Genomic DNA, 14840 nt, shown 5'->3' with positions numbered 1-14840 from the left:
GCTAGAGTGGAGGAGATTGGGGTGTTCTAAATGCTAACAGTCTGTCCTGCCTCCTCACCCTGCCCCTGCTCCTTTTCATTTTCTTCTACTTTAGGTCAGCCCCAGTTGATGCTGACAGCAGGACCCAGTGTTGCCGTCCCTCCCCAGGCACCTTTTGGTTATGGTTATACCGCACCACCGTATGGACAGCCACAGCCTGGCTTTGGGTACAGCATGTGAGATGAAAAGCTGATCCTGTAGTCACCTATTTTCGTACTGAAACATCGTCTCTACCCACTTCTCTGTTTATAATGGGGGAAACAGGCAACGTGTTCTTGTAACCTTTATTTCATGAAGGACTCCTTTTTGTTTCTAACTATAAACTTGGATCACCTATGTTAAAACCTTATTTCACATTCCACATCATTTTAGAATTTATTTTCGAAGGGGAATAGTTTCAATGTTTTATTCACTTGGGCTTTTTTTCTTCCCCCTCATTCTTTAAAGAACTGCTTAATATTTAATCTGTTGTGAAGAATCTGATTTGCACTCTGTAGTGTTTAAAGAAACAAAGAAACTCTAATATTGAATCTCTTAAATTTAGTGTATGTAAACAGCTTACAAATATGTATTGTCTAAATGCATTTAAATCTGTTTTATTCAAAGAAAAGCTAAAGCAAAAATACTGGCATATGACCATGCAAGACTGTCAATGCCAACAAAGACAACACTAATCAGCACATCCTACACTGGATTGCAGTGCTTTCCAGATTATTTGAAAAATGTTACAGACAACTTGCCTGATTTTTAAATGAGCATAAAAGGCCCTCTAACCTATGCAGGTTTCCCCATTATGCATATAGAAAATGCTAGTATGTTTTGCTCACTTCATATGTAACAGGTGCCCTTATGTTGTGCTGTATCCTGTGCTTTTTCTGTGGGACCATTCCATTCAGGAGCAAAGAGCACCATGATTCCAATCTTGTGTGTGTTTACTAACCCTTCCCTGAGGTTTGTGTATGTTGGATATTGTGGTGTTTTAGATCACTGAGTGTACAGAAGAGAGAAATTCAAACAAAATATTGCTGTTATTCAGTTTTGTTTGTGGAATTTGAAATTACTCAAGTTTAAAATAAATTACTGGACTGTGGAAAAACATAGATTTGAAGTTTTAATTAAATACCACTCAAACCAAAAGAACTTAATTAAATACCACTCAAACCAAAAGAACAGTAGTTTTTGTAGTTTTATATTGGATATTGAGGCATTACAGGGAGGCATGAAAGGAAGAGGAATGAGGATTGAGACATGTGAAGACATTATGCATTTTATCAATGTGCATTCCTGTATTTCAGTAAGGTACATGCAGTAGTCTAAAGAACCAGAGTCATTACTCTAGTGGCTTACATTTACTGTCTCCAACATTTTAGCCAAGTGACACTTGAGGTTTTTATCTAGGCATTTCACTTAAATGAACAAATCATGGCTGTTATATTAACTTGAAATAAAATATATTTAAACATGTAGTTAACATGCGCTTTCTCATCATGAATTATAAAGGTGCCCAAATTATGGGTATCTTAAGTTGATTTTTTTTGAAAAATTGGTTGTGTGAATCCAGCTCTTGCTTATGGCTGAGAATGTTCCTAAAGTTCATTTCACTATCCCTTAATCCTCAATAGCTACACATAGCCCCTCGCCTAGTGTTGCACTGCTTTACAACTCTTAGGCAAATTACCTACCATAAGCTCCACAGAAGAGTTTTTTAAAACTTAAAATCCCTGTCCCACCAGCTGTGGTGACTCACGCCTTTAATCCCAGCACTTTGGGAGGTTGAGGCAGGCAGATTGCTTGAGGCCAGGAGTTCGAGACAAGCCTGACCAACATGGTGAAACTCCATCTCTACTAAAAATAAAATACCAGCCAGGCATGCTCTACTAAAAATAAAAAATCAGCCAGGTGTGAAGGTACACGCCTGTAAGATCCCAGCTACTACTCAGGAGGCTGAGGCATGAGAATCACTTGAACCTGGGAGGCAAAGGTTGTAGTGAGCCGAGATCACATCATTGCACTCCAGCCTGGGTGACAGAACGAGACTCTTGTCTCAAAAAATAAAAAAACCTATTTAGTTTCATCCAGGACATTAAGTGAAAGTGTTTAATGTGAGTGCAGTTCAGTGAAGAATACAATGGTGCCCCTGCTTTGATATGTGGGAGGTGCCATCAGTTTTCTCCACCACTGCTTTTGTACCATCAGTGCAAATAACAGAGAAAAGAAAAGTAATAGTATTATGAAAAGATTTTTGACTCTGTGGAGACCCCATGGGTTCTGCAGAGTATACGTTGAAGACTATAAGATTATGAGTTCTATAAAATACTAAGTACAGATGAATTAGAAAACAAGCATATATCCACAATTACCAGAATTTTCATAATGTTCCTTTTAGTAGATATGCCATCACTGATCAGTTACTTAGCCACTCCATGCCATCCTGTTGGGAATGCCACTATCTTTGAATTTGGAGCCATCAGTCTATCTGAGGCAAACCTCAGAAATTACCTGAGCCAGAATCATGCACTTAGCACTGAGTTCAACTCAGTCCTAACGTTGCATTTTGTTGCATCACTTCTGGAGCCAGTAAACATTCTGTTTAGAAATAGTTGCTATTGTGGCATCATTCACAGTTGCAGTTTTTCTCCTGTGCTGTCGCATGCCTGTGCGAAGTGTATGAAATGAATCAAATATTAGAACTTTCAAGACTGTCTTTAGTGTTCTGCCCACAATATTCCACCAATGACCTTAGACCTTGAGATTGTGCTATAATGCTGCTTATATTGCAGTTAACCATAGAGAGGTACAGCCACTTAAAATGGGCCTATTATCAAAATTCTCCCTGGTATCAGTACCGTTCTTGGGGATACACTGATTTTAGAAATTACTGTCAGTATCCTCCTAAAAGAAGGCTTTAAAGAAAAATAGTTTCTAACAAGATGACTATCAGGAAGCTCTGTGGCTTGGGGAGTTGGGACCCTCTGCCTCATATTCTAGGTAACTGGTATAACAGTAATTATTAGGATTGTATCAAGTATATCTAAAGATTAAAAGGTAAAAAAGGCACCCTTAACTGTCTAGTTCTTTAAGTTCTAGGAAAAAAAAAAAACTAGCAGGGATGACAAACTACATTCACTTTACAGTTACCATAAATTCTTACTCGGGCCCACCCATTTCCATCTGTAAGGTCGATAAGGTTACTCCACACGTTTCATTGGCTTCACTGTTACAAGAAAGGGGGGAAATGAGAACCTTTAATAGGCTGTGATTTAGAACCACTGCTGATAACCTTTGGCCAGTGTAGGTCAGGGAAGGTGAATATGAAACACTGCACAGCAGGTTGTATCAATGCTATAAAACCTCAACCTTTAGACAAAAATTCAAACAGGTTATAAACCATGGGACTCCATTGAGGATGGCCGTATCTATTAATAAAGTAGGCTATCAGTCACCCAAAAAGTGACAGCAGGGGAACAAACTGCAGCTTGCCTCTAGTGGGAATACCCTTGAACCTCGACCTCCAGGGGGACATAGTCTCAGGGAAGGGCTACCAACACACAAAGGGACCTAACCATGTATAGGGGAATGCTGTTTCCTCCCTTTTAATCCAATTGTATTGACCTGTTTCTCTCATCTTAAATATTTGTTTCAGCCTCTCACTTGAACCACCAAGACCATTTAACCAACTACTCTTTTTAAGCCCAAGATGACAACTGCCAACCATAGAACATGGGAATAGGTTTTATTTTCATCTTAAGAACATTTAAATTGGGTGAAGAAATTCAGCTTTTGTTAGAATCTGACAGGCTTCAAACACCTGTGATGGAAGGGTTACTGTCATATCAAAGTCCACCTAGTAAAGTTTTAGGTGGCCAGTGACTTTGTCAATTAGGTCTGCTGGTCCTGGCCCAATCCCTAGGACAGTTTGAGAGCCTGGTGCAATCTGAGTACGTCCAGCATCTTGAATTAAACTTACAGTCAATCCCAGCATTTTCGCATGGGCCAATAATGCAATCAGGGTTTCTTCATCAGGAGCTTTGACCACCACCTTGGGCTGGCCACAGTATTCCCATTGCTTGAGCATTTCAGGATTTCTTCTTTGAATCTGCTTGTAGGCTGAAACAGCAGCATGAGAGCACTGGGCAGCCACTTTCCCTTTTCCCATCTTTAAGTCATTTCGAACCACAAGAATCATCTTGTACTCCCCACTCTCTCCCAAGATGCTTGCTTCACTTTCAGTATCTGTGTGTGTCTTGCTCGTCTTGCTTTTGGGGAGCATCCCAAAGCGTACTCGGAGGCTCCAGCCCAGACACACGCCACAAGCAACTCCAATAGCCAAGCCGAGTGCACTGGGATGAGCCAAATATTCCATAACCAAGGATTTGGAGGGCATCTTAAGGGAAAGGAAAACAGTTATCACTATCCGGCAGTAACAACTTTACAGAGGTATAGGCTTATCAGAGAAACATTTTGACTATACACTTAATGAGGTCATCCAGAAAAAAAGGCAAAACACATCTTGGATCTTATGCCTGTGCCCTGTTTCCAACACCCCCTTGCCCACCACCAGTGTACTAGAAAAGATTCAAGCATCCACATGAAACAGTTTAGGTCATTTTGAAACTTGATGTAAACAAAGTTGCATAAAGTTCAAAAACTCTATTCCTCAGTCTTCCCTTAGTCTTGTGGAGATGTTCTGTTTTACCAAGATGCCTAAGATTTAAAGAAACCAAAAATAACTCACCCCTTTCCTGGAATATAGTGCTAATCTGTGTTTTCACAATGCTCTGGGTTCTCAATGGAGATGGTATCAAATAAGTCACCCTCAGAAGAACCTCACTATCACATTAATGGGCCTGGAGTGAGATGCTGAAATTTACTAAGCCTGAGCAAGGATGCTAAAAATCTTACAAAAGGAAAAGTTGTCCCATTGGACATTAGTGCAGCTGAAAAACTTAATAGATGAGAACTCAACATCATTTTACATAAGAACACAAAATATTTTTTGCATAGTTTTACTATGTAGAGGTGCTCCTCAATTTCCCATGGGGTTATAGCCCAATTAATTGAAAATATCGTAAGCCAAAAATGCATTTAATACACCTACAGAACATCATGACTTAGCCTAGCCTACCTTAAATGTGCTCAGAACACTTACATAAGCCTACAGTTGGACAAAAGTCATCTAACACAAGACTATGTTATAATAGTGTTGAATATCTCCTGTAATTTATTGAATACTGTACTGAAAGTGGAAAACAGAATGGTTGTATGGGTACTCACCATTAATGTACACAGCTGAAAGCACAGTGGTCCTGAAAAATGTTTGAAGCACTGAAATGAATTAATTGCTGGATGATGGGGATGTAATAGGGTCCTCAATTTCTCTCTCTTCTGATGAACATCGAGAATAGGTGGTAGAAGGCATTGGGACATCAACACTAGTTGACGGTTTAGCAAGCATAGTGTTGTTCTTCAGGAAGACACCAAGTTTTGACTGTACAGCTTGTTTCTTTTCATTATATATTTCTCTGTAGCAAGCAAGAGCATCCTGTATCTGCCTGTCAACTGTGGCGAATCTCTCGTAATTTGACGTCCATTTCTTCTAACATCTGTAGGCCGCCGCTGATAGCAGCAAATGCCTCTGCCAGTTTCTTTGCTGTGAACTTTCTAGGTGCCGTGGGTATAACTTCTTCCACTGCCTCAACTCCTTTACTTCTTTCTTCCTCCAGTGCAATCAGCTCCTTATTGCAAAGATCTTCAGCCACAATTATCCCATGCAGCTGTTCCTTAAAAGCTATGGCACCTTCATTACCAGCACGTGTTGCCTCATCACTGATCTTTACATTGTGAAAATTATGACGCCTTTTGAAGCGCTGGAACCATCCATGACTTGCTTTAAATATTTATGTATATGTAGGATCATTGGCACGGTCTTTTAGCATATTAAAAAGACTTCTTGCCTTAGCCTGGATCATCAGTAGGCTGAGTGGTATGCGCTTCTGTACCTGGTCTTCCATCCACATAACAAGTAATTTTTCCATATCATCAATCGGTCCAGCCCTTTTCTTTGTGATGACAGTGGATTTAACTGATGCTGACGATTTCGCTGCATCACTGATTCGCTTCTTATCCTTTAAGATGGTTGAAATCGTGGATTGCGAAAGTCCTAACTCACATGCAATGGCCATTACTGGCTTGCCACCTTCATGCTGGGCAATTATCTTGAGTTTCGTTTCAAGAGTAATTGCCTTCCTCTTCTTTATCTCACCAGAAACAGGAGACACTGATGGACATTTTGTAGACATGATGGAATGTGAAAACACAAAACACAATATCCAAAAAAGCTGACAACACTACACAGTAGAGGATGGGTTGTTCACTCCCATGATCACATGGGTGACTGGGAGCTGTGGCTCGCTGCCACTGCCCAGCATCACAAGAGTGTACTGTACCACATTATCACTAGGCCAGGAAAAGATCAAAATGCAAAACCTTAAGTACAGTTTCTACTGAATGGGTATCGCTTTCACACCATCCTAAAGTCGAAAATTCTTAAGTCGGAGACTGTCCATACTGAATTTTCCAGAAGTGTAACCATCATAAAACAAAGGAATGTCATTCTTTATTATTTTAGAAAATGCTGCTACTTCGGCAAAGCTGTTCATAATATTTGAGTCACCAATAAAACACTTGCATCAGTCTACAAATGAGGCTGCTGGATTCACAGTGCTTCTATGTAGAGGTGCAAGCAACTATCAGTTTCTTTTTCTAGTGGACTATTATCTAAGCATTTATAAACATGGGGCCACTATATTTGTAATGAACTGTATTTGTAATGTAAAGTGGTGCCCTTGGAATTGTGCAGTGCATGCATGACTGACACGGCATAGATGACAGCCCTCTAAGTACTTATAAATTTCCTTTATGTTCTTTAAAGTGAGGGCATTATATTAACATTCTTTCCACTAATTTTAACATAAAAGGGGTTATTGTCTTTGGTGGGGCAGAAATTCGTTTGAGGTGGGGTCAAGAGACAGAGCAAAAAGAAAAAGCAATGGATATAAGGTGACAAAGAAAAGCAATTTTTTTTTTCTCCTAAGAAGAAAGGATGAGCATATTTAAATGTTAATGGGATGGAGCCAGAAGGCAGGCAGGTAAATGCTCAAGATAGAGAAAGCCTTTATAAAGGGATTTGGCCTTGGAAAGGAAAAAGGACACCTTTTCCAATTTGAGTTTTAAATCAGGTAGGTCCATGGATTTGAAGGCAGGAAAGTATTCTCCCAGAGGGAAGGTGCTCAGACAGAAGTTCAAATGGAGTAGAGAAGAGAAAGGCTGAAATAAAAGGTGTGGCAAAATATGGCAGGATTGCAGAGGAATATTGAAAGCATGGTTAAGATAAATGATGACTTTTTAACAGCAACATACTATTTGTGATTTTCTCCAGTAGTACTTAGAAGCCAAAAGACTAATAATCACTTCCTCCAAACATACAAACTAACTCCATCCACACTCATCCTTTGCTCTCCCCTCCTACTGGAATGGTAGTTGGATGTATCTGAGTTTAAATTATGCCAGGAGCAAGCCCCAAGACACAATGGTACAAGGGAATTTAGGATGAGGGTAAGTAAGAATGTTTGACATGATAGACCATGCAACCTGTGTTACTACATTTTTCTCTTTTGGCCTACCTGATAAAAAGCAACCTGTATTATCAAAGACTGATTTACGGACAACAAAGTGATGGATGCTATTTATCTAGACATGCTGTTGAAGAACAGGCGTGATGAAAGTAAGCTGGAAAGACTTAGAGCGATGCATGGGGTTTTGATTTTGGAGATGAATGATTACAAAGAGATACAAAGCCCAGAGCATAGCTATAGGAATGGGTATCTGAAATAGAAGTGTGACTACTTTCTACTTTCTCAATTCTTTTAGTTTTATGATATACTGCTTCCCTTCCACAAATACTGATTGACCTTGTTCTAGGGTCTAAGGGATACAGGAGTGCACAAAGCAGAAAAAGTCCATTCCTTAATGAAGCTTACACTTTAGCAATAGTTTTGAAATGGTCCAATCCCAATTTTGAATTTCTTTCATTCTGTTTTAAAACTGTGGTTTTTGTTTGTTTGTTTTTGAGACAGAGTCTTGCTGTCGCCCAGGCTAGAGTGCAGTGGCGCAATCTCAGCTCATTGCCAGCTCCGCCTCCCAGGTTCACGCCATTCTCCTGCCTCAGCCTCCCAAGTAGCTGGGACTACAGGCGCCCGCCACCACACCCAGCTAATTTTAATTTTTTTTTGTACTTTTAGTAGAGACGGGGTTTCACCATGTCAGCCAGGATGGTCTCAATCTCCTGACCTCGTGATCCGCCCGCCTCAGCCTCCCAAAGTGCTGGGATTACAGGCGTGAGCCACCGGGCCTGGCCAAAACTTTGCTTTTATAGCTCAAAATTTCCACAATACTTTGACATGTATTGTGTTATTTGTTCCACTGAGAAGTGAGGATTACTGCCATATCAAAAATGAAGAAATTCAGACCAAGAGAAGTTAAGTTCAATAAAACAAAGGTTTACTGGCTATCTATGTGCCAGCCATGCACCTTGTTAAGCTGAGGATATAGTGATGAATACGGGCCACTGTCAGCTGTTCACAGATGAGTAGTGAAGACAAATACTTCCAAGACTGGTAAATGTTACAAAAAGGTGTTCGATAGTCCCATCAGGGGTGAGATGGGAGGCAGTGACATCATCAGACATTAGATTCTCATAAGAAGTACACAACTGAGATCTCTCACATGGGCAGTTCACAACAGGGTTCACACTCACATGAGAATCTAATGCTGTCGCTAATCAGATGGAACTCAGGAGGTAATGTGAACAATGAGGAGCGGCTGCAAATACAGATAAAACTTCACTCACTTGCCCACCGCTCACCTCCTGCTGTGCGGCCCAGTTCCTAACAGGCCACAGGGATGCCTGTTCTAAAAGATACCTGCCTTCAATGTAAAGAATGAACTAGAAGTTGGCAATAGATACAGGGAGATAATTTCAGAGGCTGCTATAATGTAGTAATAGTTAACATTTATTAAGTGTTTTGCTACACACTGGCTAAACACTCTATAGCAATTGTCTTCTTTAATGCACCCAACAGCACTTCAAGGTAAACAGAGCTGGTCATGGACTTACTATAGTTTCGCTTAAGCTTTCTGACTTTACAATGGTTCAAAAGCAATACATATTCAGTAGAAACTTCACCCATACAAACATTCTGTTTTTCACCTTCAGTACAGTATTTAACGAATTACATGAAATATTCAACATTTGTAGACCTTATGTTAGATGATTGTGCCCTATTGTACGCTAATAAATTAAGTGTTCTGAGCATGTTTAAGGTAGGTTAGGCTAAACTACCATGTTTGGTAGGTTTGGTGTATTACATTTATTTCCAACGTATATTTCGTTTTCTAAGAGACAGGGTTTCACTCTTTTGTCCAAGCTGGAATACAGTGAAGTGATCATAGCTCACTGCAGCCTCGAACTCCTGAGCTCAAGCAATCCTCCCACTTCAACCTCCCCAGTAGCTGGGACTACAAGCACATACCAGCACACCCTGCTAATTAAAAAAAAAATTTTTTTTTAAGAGACAGGGGTTTCATTATGTTGCCCAAGCTGGTCTCGAACTCTTGGCCTCATATGATCCTCCCACCTCAGCCTCCCATGTAGCTGGGTTTACAGGCATGAGCCATTGTGCCTGGCTCTCAATTTATGGTACTTTCAATTTATGATGGGTTTATCAGGATATAACCCCACCCTAAGTTGAGGAGCATCTATATATATAATTATGATCCCCATTTTTCCGATGTAGAAAAATGAGGTACACAAGTTATAGCTTGCCTAGCTCATAAATGGTCGCCTTAATACAGAGCCCTTGTTTTTTCTTTTTGAGACAGAGTCTTGTTCTTGTCGCCCAAGCTGGAGTGCAATGGCACCATCTCGGCTCACTACAACCTCCGCCTCCCGGGTTCAAGTGATTCTCCTGCCTCAGCCTCCCAAATAGCTGGGATTACAGACACCCGCCACCACGCTCAGTTAATTGTTTGTATTTTTAGTAGAGATGGGGTTTCACCATGTTGGCCAGGCTGGTCTCAAACTCCTGATCTCAGGAGATCCACCCACCTCGGCCTCCCAAAGTGCTGGGATTACAGGTGTGAGGCACCGTGCCCTGCAGAGCCCTTGTTCTTTTTTTTTTTTTTCTTTTTTTGGAGATGGAGTCTCGCTCTGTTGCCAGGCTGGAGTGCAGTGGTGCAATCTTGGTTCACTGCAACCTTCGCCTCTGGGGTTCAAGCGATTCTCCTGCCTCAGCCTCCCAAGTAGCTGAGAACTTCAGGTGCGTGCCACTAGGCCCGGCTAATTTTTGTATTTTTAGTAGAGATGGGGTTTCACCATGTTGGCCAGGCTAGTCTTGAGCTCCTGACCTCAGATGATCCACCCACCTCGACCTCCCAAAGTGCTGGGATTACAGGCGTGAGCCACCATGCCCTGCCGAGCCCTTGTTCTTAACATTACTATATCAGGCCTCTCCCAGCAGTCTAGATGAGATGATGGTCATTTAGACAACAGTAGTGAGAATGAGAAAGAAAAAAGTGTCTAAGGTACACCAGTCTGATTTAGTGACTGACTGAAGTCTGGTGATAAAAGAAAGGGAGAAGTTAATGACACTTAACTTTGTTCTATGTGAACAAATAGAGAATTTTGGTGAAATACCAGGTTTGAATGGAAAAGATATTGAATTAGTTTTGCTCCGAACAAAAGACATCTCAGAGATATCTAGAAAGAAGAATTAAAAAAAGATGTATCAGCTTAAAGGGCCTAGGATACATCAGTTTAAAGTCAGAAAGGTCTGGGCTGGAAATATAGATTGGAGAGACCTTACCATATAATTGAAATTACTGAAGAGATGGAAGAATATGAGGCCACTGGACAAATATGTAGAATGAAGAAAGGACTAAAACATAATCCTGAGGAAATAAACATTAGAAATCAAAGGAGACTGACATGGCATGACCAACAGTAGGAGGGTCACATAGGGTAAACTGTAGAGCACCTAGTTTCAGTGCTCTTCCACTCAAGTGCCTAAATATGGTGACAGGGCTGCACAGACATAGTACTTATGGTTCCAGTGCCTGTACAGCCCTCACCTCACAAAACAGAGAGAATTCTTTCTCTTTTTTTGAGACGGCATCTCACTTCGTCACCCAGGCTAGAGTGCAGTGGCGCCATCTCAGCTCTGGGTTCAAGCAATTCTCCTGCCTCAGCCTCCCAAGTAGATGGGATTACAGGCGCCCGCGACCACACCTGGCTAATTTTTGTATTTTTAGTAGAGACAGGGTTTCATCATGTTGGCCAGGCTGGTCTCAAACTCCTGACCTCAAGTGACCCGCCTGCCTCAGCCTCTCAAAGTGGTAGGAATACAGGCATGAGCCACCACGCCTGGCCAAGTTTCTATTTGATGCTTAGATATCAGCAGGACTTTTCTTTGATAATCTAACAACCAGACTCCAAACTGAACAAATATTCAATTATTTCTAAAAAGGTATAGTAACCTCTATGTCAACAATTAAGATTCTCTGCAATAATTTCTAGGTTGCAAAGCAACCAAATATCCTATACACAGATTCAGGTACTGTCTAGAGAAGGAACTGCTCTATATAGAAAAGCTATTATGTGTTAGATAACACACTAAATCCTTTATATCCATTACCTCATTTATTGTTGCTATGAACACATAAAAAGGAAGATATATTGGCCGGGCGCGGTGGCTCATGCCTGTAATCCCAGCACTTTGGGAGGCCGAGGTGGGCAGATCACAAGGTCAGGAGAGCGAGACCATCCTGGCTAACAGGGTGAAACCCCGTCTCTACTAAAAATACAAAAAATTATCCGGGCGTGGTGGCAGGTGCCTGTAGTCCCAGCTACTTGGGAGGCTGAGGCAGGAGAATGGCATGAACCTGGGAGGCGGAGCTTGCAGTGAGCCAAGATCCTACCACTGCACTCCAGCCTGGGTGACAGAGCAAGACTCCATCTCAAAAAAAAAAAAAAAAAAAAAAAGGAAGATATATTAGCCTCATTTTAAAGATGAGAAATATGAGGATCAAACAGAGAAGTTGCCTTTTTCTTTCTTTTTTTTTTTTAAGAGAAGGGGTCTCCCTCTGTCACCCAGGCTAGAGTTCAGGGGCATGATGAGTGAGTTCAGAGGCTCACTACAGCCTCAAACTCCTGGGCTCAAGCAATTCTCCCACCTCAGCCTTCCAAGTAGCTGGGACTACAGGCGCATGCTGCCACACCCTCCTAATTTTTAAAAAAAATTTTATTTTTGTATGGACTTGGTCTGCTATGTTGCCCAGGCTGGTCTGGAACTCCTGGCCTCAAGGAGTTGCTTGAGGTCGAGGCAGCAGCATCTCTTGAGTCCAGTTCTAAACCAATCTGGGCAACATAGTGAGACCTCATCTTTACAAAAAATTTAAATGATTAGCCAGATGTAGTGGCACATGCCATACTCTCAACTACTCAGGGGATAAGGTGGGAGGACGCCTCAGGCTGGAAAGTGGAAGTTGCAGTGAGCCATGATCGTGCCACTGCACCCCAGGCTGGGCAACAAAGCAAGACCCCATCTCCAAAAAAATAAAAAGTAAAAAAAATACACGAATAAGATAAAAAACAGAGAACAGTCAGTGAAAGATCCAAAAGTTAACAAGTGTATTTATTGTTTATGTCCCATATCTCAATGGCATGTCTAATCATAAAAATGCTAAAATTAACACAGATTTTTGTTCTTTAGGATGTTCTAATCTCATATTACTCTGATCAGATTATCATCGAACTCCTCTAAAAGAACATGTCTGTCTCTTTTTCTGTATACTTACTACAAGCGTATCAATAAGCTCAGTGCCTGAGACTAAGGTAAAACAAATAACCATTCGTGGTCTCATAAATAATTCTGGGCAATGAGAGCAGAACAAAATAAGTACATCCTATGAAATCCTCCTCTTGGTGCCTTCTAATTCCCCTGCCTCAGTAAACCCATTTCAGTAGTGCTGTTGATCCCATTACCTCCTCCTGTACCATGCTCCACCTGATAATCTTTTTTTTAAGACACAGGGTCTCACTACGTGGCCCAGGCTGTTCTCAAACTCCTGGACTCAAGCAATCCTCCTGTATCAGCCTCCCAAAGTGTTGGGATTACAGGCGTGAGCCACTGCGCCAGTCTGCAGTTTACAACCTAAAAAAAACAAATAAACAAACAAATCTTTCCCAAATCTTCTCTGACCCTTAAGCCACTGTCTCACTTTCCCTGCACAGCATATTCCCTGAGTCTAGTACAGTGTCTGGGGTATGTTAGTAAGGACTAATACCTCTCTAGGCAATCTCTTTGTGTGATAAGCGGGGTAATTATTCTTTTTTTTTGTCTGAGACGAAGTCTCTCACTCTGTCGCCCAGGCTGGAGAGCAATGAAGCGATCTCAGCTCACTGCAACCTCCGCCTCCCGAGTTCAAGTGATTCACCCGCCTCAGCCTCCCGAGTAGCTGGGATTAAACGCACGCGCCACCACGCCTGGCTAATTTTTGTATTTTTAGTATAGATGGGTTTTCGCCATGTTGGCCAGGATGGTCTCGAACTCCTGATCTCAGGTGACCCGCCCACATCAGCCTCCCAAACTGCTGAGATTACAGGCGTGAGCCACCGCGCCCGGCCCCAAATTTTCGACTATATTCTTAGAAACCTTTTCTTTCCAAGCAGAGCTCGACAGCTCGAAACGCTGGGCATATTCGTAAGTGCCCAGTTGAGGGTGTGAGGCCTGCTCGCCATTTTATCAATTTCAGAGAGACAGCATCGATACTGCCTACATGGAGGCTTTGCTGGGAACTAGAAATTCTGAGTCCTGCCCTCCCCAGCAGTCCGCTCCTTTCTTCCCAAGGACGGTTCGCAGAACAGGAACAGAGGGCTCAGCGACCCCTGGGCGGAAGACAGTTTTTAAAGGAGAAAATGAAGAAGGTAGGTAATGAAATGAAGTGAAGAGAAACGTTCCTGCTGGAGAAAGAATTAATAATGATATTGGTTTCCTTCGCCCTGTAAGGAGCCAACCAACCTACCCACAGTACCTCTTTTCCTCACTCGCGCCTTCACTTCTGGAGAGCGAACACGTTTCTATCGCTTGAGCTACCTCTTCCGGGGTTCCTGGGTAACAAGTTCCGGATCAAGAATCGCAAAGCGAGCAGTCATTCTTCCTCTTGCTACACCCACTGGGTCCGCACTAAGAGCCGAACTGAAATCCCGCGAGGATCAACCGAGCTCGACGAAAGCAGGGAGGAACGTTTCCCTTCTGGAGGCGGTCTCCGGGGGCAGAGGGACCGGACCGGAAGTGACGTGAGCGGTTCCGGTTGGCCGGAGCCCAGCGGCGGGTGTGAGAGTCGGTCAGGAGCAGCTTCCAGGATCCTGAGATCCGGAGAAGCCGGGGTCGGAGCGGGTAGGTAAACTAACTCAGGGAATTGGGGACCGAAGCCTGAGGCTGTCCTCAGAGCTTGGCGTCTTCCGGAACTCTCCTACTTAGGCATTGCAGATCTGGGGCACCGTGATTCCGACTTCCAGCAGTGTTTTAGGACGCTGCTGACAGGATGTCTCACCCTGGCGGTAGCCAGGTTATTTGGGACACCCCCTCATGGCTGGTCACCCGGACATTGAACCCAGACACAGGACTCCCGGCTGTTCGTTCTCCTCTCCGCGGACTTGGAAGCCTTGCTAGGCTTCTTTAGAG

At 42.4% G+C, this 14840-nt stretch overlaps 4 protein-coding genes across 14 annotated transcripts in view; 2 read left to right on the top strand and 2 right to left on the bottom strand.

Annotated features, from left to right (window-relative positions):
- The window catches only part of CLTC (clathrin heavy chain), a 75325-nt gene extending 74192 nt beyond the window's left edge, over positions 1-1133 (top strand). For both annotated transcript variants that reach the window (XM_050764648.1, XM_050764647.1), the window contains one exon: positions 95-1133. In XM_050764648.1, coding sequence (XP_050620605.1) covers positions 95-219 — 125 coding nt within the window. In that variant the 3' untranslated portion in view covers positions 220-1133. The remainder of the gene's footprint in view (positions 1-94) is intronic.
- The window catches only part of SKA2 (spindle and kinetochore associated complex subunit 2), a 976874-nt gene that overhangs the window by 575869 nt on the left and 386165 nt on the right, over positions 1-14840 (bottom strand). The window lies entirely within an intron of this gene.
- Positions 3756-14840, bottom strand: part of PTRH2 (peptidyl-tRNA hydrolase 2) — a 1137200-nt gene continuing 1126115 nt past the window's right edge. For 6 of the 9 annotated variants that reach the window (XM_050764781.1, XM_050764784.1, XM_050764782.1 and 3 more), the window contains exons 2-3: positions 14188-14238; positions 3756-4423 (exon numbers count right to left, since the gene is read on the bottom strand). In XM_050764781.1, the coding sequence (XP_050620738.1) occupies positions 3884-4423 (540 nt within the window). In that variant the 5' untranslated portion in view covers positions 14188-14238 and the 3' untranslated portion in view covers positions 3756-3883. Of the gene's footprint in view, positions 4424-14178; positions 14259-14840 lie in introns of those variants that run through there. The other 3 variants (XM_050764788.1, XM_050764787.1, XM_050764780.1) reach the window with 3 other exon arrangements.
- VMP1 (vacuole membrane protein 1) overlaps positions 14217-14840 on the top strand; it is a 138960-nt gene continuing 138336 nt past the window's right edge. The window contains exon 1 of the mRNA XM_050764735.1: positions 14217-14552. The gene's annotated coding sequence lies outside the window, so the exon portion shown is untranslated. The remainder of the gene's footprint in view (positions 14553-14840) is intronic.

The sequence above is a fragment of the Macaca thibetana genome, chromosome 16, assembly GCF_024542745.1.
Source record: "Macaca thibetana thibetana isolate TM-01 chromosome 16, ASM2454274v1, whole genome shotgun sequence".
Taxonomy (NCBI): domain Eukaryota; kingdom Metazoa; phylum Chordata; class Mammalia; order Primates; family Cercopithecidae; genus Macaca; species Macaca thibetana.
The sequence above is the reverse complement of the archived record's forward strand: the minus strand, read 5'-3'. Positions and strand labels throughout refer to the sequence as shown.